Consider the following 11,356-nt stretch of genomic DNA (forward strand, 5'->3'; position numbering starts at 1 on the left):
TGCTTCAGACACGGGTCACGACGAGGCGTTCCCCATAGCGACCCCTAGAGGAGTCAGTGTCTCGTTCCCTACTCAGGGAACCATGGTTACATAATGTAAGGGAAACAGGTCAATAATTTAGCTCAAAGGGAATCATTTAAGATTTTAAAGGGAACTCCACCATTAATATGTAAGGGAATTAGGACAGAATGTAACCTGAGATGATCTCTTGTATGATTCAAAGAAAAATCAATTTTAAGAGCCCCTTTTCGCCACCTACTGGCGTAACAATGTAATCGATAAATCTTCATTTTATCTGTCAAATTATTTGCTTTCTGTTTGACAGTCTTTAAGTAACATATACTGAAGATCTGACTAATGCTAAAGCAGATCTGAAGAATGATTCGGCTTTAGCTGTTCTCTCATGACCAGGAAAACCAATATTGCTTTAGATGAATAATCACAAAACTGCTTAAGGATCATCTACATTTGTAAACTTCAGAGCTCTGACTCTCCTCTCACACTGTTTGAATGTGCTCTGACTAATTATGTGTGGAACAGGCAGTAAATTAAGAAAACTTGTAAGTATATTTATTAACACAGTTTATTTATTACTTTATTTTTATTTTATTTTATTACTTTTTTTATTTTACATATTTTGTTTGTGACAATATTACTACTTATAATAGATTTTGCAGGTCCTTATGAAGTTAGCAGCCATTGGCCGTAACTCTTCTATGTTTAATTGACAAAGTTTTCAAAGTTTGAGGAAACAATTTTCAAATTGTGCCTTGCCAAGCTGCAAGCTACCCATACAGGAAATTAACACTGATATAATTAACTTTATTGATATAATCTTATTAGAGCAGCAGAGTATATAGCATTTCAAAAGTTGCTGTTCCCATGGAAACAATGGTTCTCAATGTGACTGCCTACTGCCATGAAGTATTTTGATTGACAGGTCTCAAACTACTGTATATTATAGTATACTGTACACTGTATGCAAGTATTTTGCAATACGTATTGTATACAGTGTTGGGGAATAACTAGTTGCATGTAACAGAGTTATGTGATTTAATTACAAAATAAATGTAACTGTAATCTGTTACAGTAACTGAGAAAAAATAAATAAATTGCAGTTTCTTGTGAAAATTTGAACGATTACAAAGGGGGTTGCATCTGAATATTTTCACACACATACAGATTTGATTTATTTATTTAACAAAATGCGTTGACTGTTCTAAAATATGAGACCAATGTTTCAGGCGTTTAGGACAGATAATAGGGCACATGCTTATTTGATAACTTTTATTTCCTATTTGGATTTAAGTATATGTTTTATTTTTTTAAGATTAACTTTTTTTCCCCAAGGCATTGTTAAATGCCAGTGTTTCCTTTCATAGCTGTGCAAAGATTTGATTTCAAAAACTGTATCATAGCTATTAAACAACATACTGATATGATTTTAAATCTACATTTAACCTGATCTTAGTGTAAAAATAATTGCTAAAGTCTGATTTTGTGGTGGTTGTTCCATCTTAATTCAAGTGATGAAGGATTTTGAGAAGTCTGACAGTAATCAGTGTTGAGTACTGTAAGGATAACCATGCAAGCTATAAATGTGTGAAAATGATGAACAATTGAAAACATTTGTTAGAAATTTAGAAAAGTAATCAAAGTAATCAAGTGTAATCAGTTACATTACTTTAAAATACAGTAATTGAAATAGTTACACTACCTATTACATTTTAAATAGGGTAACTTGTAATCTGTAACCTATTACATTTCCAAAGTTACCTTCCCAACACTGACTGTATAAGATGTATTTATTTATTTAAATACTATAATCATAGTAACACGTTTTATATTGCAATTTTTAGGTTTCCATTACATTAAGTTCAGTGCTTCATGGAGTGAGCAGATTATTCACTTAAGATTTTTTTTTTTTTTTTACTTTAAAACAAAGTTTGTCAGGTTTGTGGAAGCCTGTTTCCACCATTGAATTTTAAAAAAATAATACTTTTTTACTCAGAACTGCAAGTTCATATTTTACAAATCAGTTTATATCACACAGTTCTTAGAAAACAGACAGAATTGCGAGATGTAAAAAAGTTAGAAATGTGAGATAAAAAGTTACCTTTTTTTATTATTACTATTCAGTAGTAGAAAAGCGCTTCCATACATGTTTCATCTGGAAGCTTGTCTATTTTTTACACATATAGAGAAAATGATTGTAAAATAGTTCCAGGAGCAAGGCTGCTGAGAAAGTGGGTTGTCACTGGTGTGCTGTATAGCTGTTTAAAGAGAGTATGCTTTCATGACTATGTTTCTTAGTTCACCCAAAAATTTAAATTATTTCATCATTTATTCACTCTCATGTTGTTCCAAATCTATAAGACTTTGGTGACAAATTAAGATATTTTTACAGAAATATGAGAGGTTTCTGTCTTTCCATTGAAAGACCAGATAACCCAAACTTAGAAGATCCAAAAAAGCAAATAAGGCATCAAAAAAATGATAAATTTGAATGAATTCATATTTGAATAAAAGGTGAAATTAAGTCTCTTCATTATAAAAAAAGTGATCCTTTCCACAAGACTTGGATTAAACCATTCAATTCACATGGATTAATTTAAGAAGCCTTTTCAGCTTTTTGAATCTTCTGCGTTCTGGGATCTTTTAAGTTCATCTACACATATTATGTCAGCTTACATGTATTTGAGCCCCTTTGCAAAAAATTTGAATGAGTTGCTTGGACCCAGCAACCTGGTTTATGCAAGAGACCACATCACTTACAGAGCTGACATTTATAGAACCAACGATTTGCAGACCAGGATCAAAAAACCTTTACCTGTGCCTGAGGATTTGCATAAATTAACTGAGCATTGGTTAAGAAAAAAAGGTATTTCCAGTATTGTCTATTAAACCCCGGGTGTTATGGTTAAAGGCACTCGCATTTTGACATTTCAGATCGAAATAAGATCAAAAACCTTCGGTGTTCGGAAATGAATTTTAACGGAACCCAACCTGCATGAGATTGTGATGCGTTTATTGCTCTTTTTCCATTTTCTGTAGATGAAAGATGTGGGTGGCTGAAACCAGCCCAGAATTCATAATGAAATATCAGAAGCCAGTTTAGCAGCAGGTCTTTGGTGGTTTACACATTTTCTGTTGAAGCATCTGCTCACAAACACCAGCGGCTTTGGATCTGGCAGTTCAAGTATCCCTGGAGGAGAATCCCAGAGAAACTCCCCTAACTGACAAATGATCTCCTGCAGAGAGGAGGTGCTCTCCTCACAGTCACCTGCTGTGTGCGAGTGTGTGTGATCTAGATGATGAATCACACTAAATTTAGCCCTTAAACCTCATGTTTGGTGTCCCCCATATTATTTATTTTATTAATTTTTTTTATCTAATTTTATTTTATTTATTTATTTTTAAAGAAATGTCTAAATAAAGAACTGACCCTTGAGACATTTTGCACACTTTTAAAAATAGGACTTTTTACAGAAATAATATACTTTAAAGAAAAAAGAATAAAAAAACAGACACCTAATTGCATGTATTTTACAATTAAATAAAAAAGTATTAGAGAAAACAGGTTCAACTAATATTAAAATGCAATTAGTTGCACCATTTTCTTGGTATTTTATTTCATAATTACTTTTGTTGTCTGAAATATGGTTAAAGTCTGACATACAGTGGGGAAAAAAAGTATTTAGTCAGCCACCAACTGTGCAAGTTCTCCCACTTAAAAAGATGAGATGAGCATATATATTAAAAGATATTTTAATGTAATTTCTATTGAAACGTACATCATGCATTTTTATATTTTTGTAATTACACATTTGTAATAATGAAGTTGCAATTTAATACATTTAAAACATTAACATTAAATGTGATATCTAATAACACACTACAGTTTAAAATTGTCAAGCACTTTACATTTGCTTTAGTTCAATCAAAATAACTGTACTTTAAAGCAGAAAAGGACATTATCAAAACATAATGATTTAAAATATACTTTAAATGTTTTAGTTTGAAATGATTACAAAGTCAGTCATAAAAGTGTGCTCTCTTTAAATACGCATAAGCATCCTTTTTGCATTAATAATATATTATCTGCAAATACAGTTTTACTTTTACATTTACACTACAAGTTTTCATTCAGTACAATTAAGCACACTGCAAGGTTTCTGAAGACATCGCATGTCATGTTGCAAAAGGGTTAAAAGTGTACATGCAAGAAATCCTAAAATTAATGCACAAAATGTAAATTAAATCCACAGAATTACTCAGAGATCTATATTGTATCACAGCAAGTAAATACGAGTTGTTATACATAAAAAAGCAGAGCAATGAAATCTTCGCGCAATGTTGATGTTGATTAGTGCCCTTACATTTTCAAATGAAACTTGCACCACTGCTTTAGTGTGTAAAAGCTTGTTCTCTCTTCACTTTTAGGTCACTTGGCGTACCTCCAGGTAGAGGAAGCTGTCCTCTGACTGGCCCGTTGCCCTTTGACCTTATCTATACAGACTACCACGGCCTGCAGCAGATGAAACAGCACATGGGCCTTTCCTTTAGACAGCACAGGTCAGTTTGAGCCTCTCTTCTAAAAGCTGAGCTTCTGAACATCTGGCTTCTAACCATAAAGACATTTCTTTGTGTGACTTTTTGAAAAAGTTACAAAACTTTAAGCTGCTGTATCATATGCTTTATAATGGATTCTGAGTCTTTATTGACTTGGTCACGCCAGCAATCTCACTGTGAGTTCTCAGTCTCTTCCATCAGTGAGTTCAATAATGAATAGAGATGAACTCATACATAAAACACTGATGAGTACAGCATAATACTTCAGAAATGTACCTCGCAAATAATGGATAATATTTGTGTCTCATTGCTCACACCAAGACCGCCACATGCATAATGTATTAAAATTATTGGAAGATCAATTAGGGACCATTTCTCATTTGTCAGTTATAAAATACAGCATGTCTCTGTATTTCAGTCTGGGAGAGAATAAGACGGATTTGTCTTTTGTGTAATAAATCAACCCTGTAGGATTCAGTCTCATTTTTTATTGCACTGCAATATTTACAGCGGCCCATGTCTGAATGCTATTGCTCTTTCCAAGTGTCACAAAATGAGAAATAATTTAATAATCTTCACATTGCTATTTTCATACAATTACAAAAACTCTATACTTGTGCTAAATTAGACACTTACTTGCGATGACATAAAAATATAGATAACATTGATATAAAAAGCAGTTAGCAGAACTGTAGAGTGTTTTTTGACCTACTTAAAAGGACATAAGCACAATTGTATATGTATTTACAAAATTAATTTGTCTTTGAAATATGGTTTAATAAAATACAAGCATTTTTGGTCAACTAAAGTATACTTTAATATAATTTCTATTAAAACTTGTATGTAATGTGTTTAAATATATTAGTAATTACACATTGGTAATGATGAAGTTGCAATTTAGTACATTTAAATCTATTAAAGGGATACTTCACCCAAAAATGAAAATGTGATGTTTATCTGCTTACCCCCAGGGCATCCAAGATGTAGGTGACTTTGTTTCTTCAGAAGAACACAAATGATGATTTTTAACTCCAACCGTTGCAATCTATCAGTCGTATAATGCATGGCAATGGTAACAAAATCTATGAGAGTAAACAAAACATGCACAGACAAATCCAAATTAAACCCTAAGACACGTTCTAAGACACGAAACGATTGGTTTGTGCCAGAAACCGAACAGTATTTATATAATTTTTTACCTCTAATACACCACTATGTCCAACTGCCTTGAGCCAGGACACAGGAGCCATTTCCTAAAGTCAGGAAATTATGGTATTTTAAAATATTTTCAGATTTTAGGAGTCATGAGGTGTAGTCTGATTATGTGATTATTAAGAATATCTACTCTATATTCGGTCATATATCATTGCATATTTAATCCCATTAATGAGATTGATATCTAAAATGGAAAGAGATTTAATGACTTCAATTTCACTGTGTTCCTCACACAAAGATATTACATGGCCTCAGAAGACTTGGAAATTAAAAGCACCACAGCAGTAGTCCATTTGACTTGTGCGTTGGAAGTCAAATGATCTACCGCTGTGGTGCTTTTCATTTTGAAGCCTGTCAGCCTCTGGTTACCATTTACTTTCATTTTATGAAAAATAAAGAGCAGTTTGAACAATCAGCAAAACATTTCCACATGTGTTGCATGGAAGAAAAAAAACAAAGCCACAGAGGTTATTGTCTTTAATGGGGAAATTAATGGAAAGCATTCCGCTAATGTGTATAATCCCATTTACAAGACGCACATCGTTTTGTTTGGTGGAATGGGACGTGTGAGAATATTAGCTTGTCTGTGCATCACCACACAACAACAACAACAAAAAATCAACACAATTGAGGGTATAGTGAAAAAAGCACTTTTGTTTTTCGGTCTAGGTGCCACATCCGCGTGATTGACACCTTCGGCACGGAGCCGGCGTACAATAATGAGGAGTACTCCACACTGCATGGATACAGGACCAACTGGGGCTACTGGAACCTCAACTGCAAACAATACATGACCATGTTTCGTAAGTCTATGACTGCTTATTACTGGCTGCATCATGACACTATCGTCTTGTTAGAGCTGCCTCACAGCAGAATTTGGCTTTGGCACATATTTGAAATTTTGGTAACTCCTATTCACTATTAACTAAGGGTTTTCCCTCAATAACCTTCTAATTTGCTGTTTATTGATAGAAAGTAAGGTAGTTGTTGAGGTAGTTATGTTAAGCTATTGAATAGGGTTGAAGGGTCTTAGAATAGTTTAGTGACACTATTTTTGTATTTGGGCCAGATAAATACTGCTGTATTCATTTCTATGTAATGTGCTACATAGTAACACAGATACGAAAGTTTGGTTACACTTAATTGTAAGATGTCCATGTTACAGTGTAATTGTAAATTTAAGTGTTGCGGGTAACACTTTATTTTAAGGTGTCCTTGTTACACATATTACATGTACTTACTATCATAATAACAATTAATTAGCAATATAATTGCATAATTACATGCAAGTAACCATAATCCTAACCCTAACCATATAGTAAGTGCATGTAGTTAATTGATATTACTCAGTACTTAAATGTATACTTGAACTGCAACGAGGACACCTTAAAATAAAGTGTAACCATGCTGAGTAATATGAATTAACAACATTTAAATCTTACTATATGATTAGTGTTAGGAATAGGGTTTGCTTTATTGTTAGTTGCATATAATTATACAGTTATTAATACAGTAGGTACATGTAACATGTAACAAAGACAGCATAAAATTAAGTGTTACCAAAACTGTGGCTAACTTCTTTATGAAAGGGCTGAGTATCTTGTTGCTGCTCTAATGCATTTATCAGGCTGCATTATAAAAGTCTTTTAGTAATCACAGAACAGAAAAGGAGAACAGTGAGCATGACTGGGTGAGTGTTTTGTTTGGGTAGCAGATGCTATAGGCGCAGAGCATCTGTAAGCAGGAGAAGAGCAGCAGATGTTGTCAGAGCTGGAGAGTGTTTGTGTCTGTGCAGCATATGCACAAATCTGCATCTCTACACTGCAACTGCTCCTCATTTCAATATATTAACACCACACAAGGTTGGCCCAAATTCAGAATTTAACAATTTGTTCCCTTTCAGTTCATGAGTGTGAATTTAAATTGAATTGGCTGGACGCCCCACAGGATGACGAATTGGAGTTCGTATCGGAATGATAGAAATTCAACACATAACAAAGATACATTTTCAGTAAATGTCTCTTTAGAGTAGAACAGGGTTCCTCAATTAGTTTTCGCCGAGGGCCGAATTCTGCTAACAATACCAAGCCAAGGACCACTGACCTATATATATATATATATATATATATATATATATATATATATAAGTTGTGAAAGCAACAATAGATATTTTACCTCAGATCATGAACCAACATGTGTATTCCATAACAAAGATGGTATCAGTCACTCACTCACAAAAACGGTTTAAGTCTGAATTTGAATAATCTATTTTCCGTGTCCACTTTTCTTTTCTTCACACTCGGCATGTTTTTGCTGTCACATCGTATCTACACTGGATGCGACAAAGCATTGTAAATCATTTGAACTTTGTGTCAGTACGTTATAAATAGAACGAGTCAGCAGTTTGCTGTCGGGATTTGTCGTGTCACGCCGCATCCAGTGTAGACAGCATCACTGATTATAATGGGTTCTGTTGTATATTGTTGCGTCGCGCTGCGCCGCACCGCTCGCGTTCGGTGTAGACACTTACATCGTAGTTAATGTCGCTTTCTGATGCTGCGTTGGAATTTTCATGCCACATTATTTGAAATTAGCGCTGGCCAAACATTTTTCTCTCACAGGCCGGATGTAACCCGCGGGCCGCTTACTTGGGTGTATAATAATGTTTTTTTCGTTTGTTTTTCTTCTTTTTTTCCTCCCCTCAAACAATTAGACCTTTCTTGAACTACGTTCAGTGGAGTCAAACCATTAGCAGCCATCAGAACTAATTTTCTTATACAAAACCACAACATTTTCTGTACATTGTATGTTTGCGTATAAATATTATATATTAATCAAAATTAAATTTGAGAAATGAAACACTTCACCCATACACAATGATTTTTATTAAATCTAATAAAAATAAATAAAAACGAAATACTAAAATATGTGTCAATAAAATGTCTTAATAGGCTATCTTAAAATGGTTATGGAAATAATCCATAGGTTGTGTGTATGTGTAGTTCGTACTGAATGAATGAATGAATGAATGACCAGAGCTAGGTAGATTATCGATTACTAATTACAGATTACATGATGAAAACTGCAGTTAGTAATGTAATTGTAATGGGGCTGACGAGATGTGAGACGTGTGGATCCATCTGCAAGCTTTTATTTCAGAGACGTGGTTAAGACAGGCAGGGTCGAACAATGGCAAACAGGTATGTGGTGGGCAAAACACAAGAATAGTCCTAGGGCTAGCGTAGGTCAACGATCAGCAGACAGAATCACAGAGGCGAGACGAGAGGGATAAATCCAGGGAAACAGGCAAGGATCAGAAACCGAGAAAACAGGCAAGGCAAGACAAGGCAAAACAAGGAAACAGAGACTCGGAACAGGGTACAGGCTAAACAATACTCAGCAGAGAATGGTAGTTTGAGTGAGTGTTATATAGTGAGTGAGTGATATGAAACAGCTGTGCAATCAGTGCTGAGTGCAATCAGTGAAACAGCTGTGTGCAATCAGTGCTGTGTGCAATCAGTGCAATGAATGATGGGATATGTTGTTAGGGGTGATATGCAACAGTTTGGGTTGTGCGAGAGTCAATGTAATGAAAGAGTGACCTCTGGTGGTGATTGAACGGAAGTCCATGGACAGGATTCATGACAGTAATCTAGGTTACTCATTTTAGGTAATATATTCTACTTTTTAGATGACTTTTTATCTAACTTGTTTTTGTTTTTGTTTTTTTATGAATGATTATGCATGATTTACTGCCAGTGTGTATATGTAAATATGTAATCCATGAAAGTAACTGTAATTACTCTAATTAATGTAAACTCTAATTGAGAGTACTTGATTTTTAAAATATGATTACGTAATCCAGATTACATGTGAACAGTTACTACCCAGCTCTGTGAATGAATGAATGAATGAATGAATGAATGAATGAGAGAAAGCACGAGTGAGCAAACAAACAAAAAAATTTTTTTAGGTAAATGCTGTTGTTTTTAATTAATGTTTTTAATTACATTATATAAATTTGTGTTTATGAACTGTTGAAAACTAACATTTACTTGACACCATTTGCTTTTTTAATCCACGTTCTTGTTCTTACTTTGCATAACATTTTAAAAGAAACAAAAAGTAAAAATGTATAGATATTATATGGGCTTCTTGTTTCATTAGATTTTTTAATCATACAAATCACAATTCTTCTGTTTACATACCTTATTCAGCAATCAAACTGAAACGTTATGGCCATTCATTAAATTATTTTGTTTGCTGCTTCTCTTTGCAACATTCAAAATGAATGTACTGGTCTCATTGCAATGCACTTTTTTTTTCTCCACAGCACACACTCCTGATAACTCATTCATGGGTTTTGTGACCGAGGAACTAAACCAGACTGAACGATTCAAAATTAAGAGGGACAAAGTCAACAACATGGCTGTGGTTTATGGCAAAGAAGCCAGTATGTGGAAGGTAAGAACGTATATATCCAATAACAGCCTGTCAAAGCAGTGCTTTTCCCAATGGTTAACAGAAACAGCAGAATTAGCAGAATTTTGACACTTTTCTACAATATGCACCGCCAGCCTTGCTCAGCATTTGAAAGCACTGTGGCGTCGCTGCTGTAGACTTGCTTTCAGTCTGTGTAACTGTCAGAACATACAGAGATTGATTGCCTGGCTCCTATCATGGCTTGTTGGGCACACTGATTGCGCTAAAGTGGCGTTTGGATGTGCTGACAGCAAATAACATCAGGCTGCTTTAACACGCTTCAAAGCAGGATGAAAGCAAACATTCTGCAGCATCGAGAGAGACAGGCTGTGAACATCGCTGGAGGAAACTGCGCCCACCCGTCCTCCAACAAAATAAGTAAATAAACCTTGACAAGTAGCAGACTTTAATCAGAAAGTGTGTTCAAACCGCTGGGCGTTTGGGAGCAGAGATTGGTTTTGATGAGAGTAAAATGTACCCCGGGAGCCACGAAAAGCTCAGAGTCTTTGAAGAATGAAGTCTCCACATTTAACCTGAATGTTTGACTGCCATTTTTAACACTGTATTCTTCAGCGCCGTGTTATTGTGTCTCTGTGCTGCTTGAGGTGTGCATTGCCGTGTATGTTTTGTTTGACAGGTTGCTATTTAAAAGCTATCTGTGCTATGGAGTCCCTAAACACTGACAGTTCCCTCCGGGCCAAATGGCAGCCCACACGCTCACATTGTGCATGTGTCACTCAGCCCAGTGCTACAAATGTACGCTTAGAGATTGGAAAGACAATCATCGCCCCTTTGTCCGCTGGTTTTCCCACTTCTAATTTATTTTTTGGTCTCTTGTCGACCGTCTTGGCTCACTTACAGCGTCAGAGCGTGACAATCATTTCATCAGTTTAAGGGTGAGAAGGCTTCTCACGGTCATTGGAAAACCTGAAAGTACCAGAGACTTCACTTGACCTGGAAAAGCCTTGGAAATGAATAAGATATTAAAGTAACTTACAGTAAATATACATTTTTAGTAGTTTAGCTCTAAAACTTTTTTTTTTACTTTTTTGAGAAAAATTTAAATATATATGTGTGTGTATATATA

General features: G+C 34.8%; 1 protein-coding gene across 1 annotated transcript in view; it reads left to right on the top strand.

Moving 5' to 3' along the window:
- The window catches only part of LOC107562046 (alpha-1,6-mannosylglycoprotein 6-beta-N-acetylglucosaminyltransferase B), a 107,631-nt gene that overhangs the window by 81,938 nt on the left and 14,337 nt on the right, over positions 1-11,356 (top strand). Inside the window, exons 9-11 of the mRNA XM_016246608.1 lie at positions 4,444-4,575; positions 6,457-6,590; positions 10,121-10,251. Of these exons, the coding sequence (XP_016102094.1) occupies positions 4,444-4,575; positions 6,457-6,590; positions 10,121-10,251 (397 nt within the window). The remainder of the gene's footprint in view (positions 1-4,443; positions 4,576-6,456; positions 6,591-10,120; positions 10,252-11,356) is intronic.

The sequence above is a fragment of the Sinocyclocheilus grahami genome, unplaced genomic scaffold (genome assembly GCF_001515645.1).
Source record: "Sinocyclocheilus grahami isolate Dianchi unplaced genomic scaffold, SAMN03320097.WGS_v1.1 scaffold803.1, whole genome shotgun sequence".
NCBI classification, from domain to species: domain Eukaryota; kingdom Metazoa; phylum Chordata; class Actinopteri; order Cypriniformes; family Cyprinidae; genus Sinocyclocheilus; species Sinocyclocheilus grahami.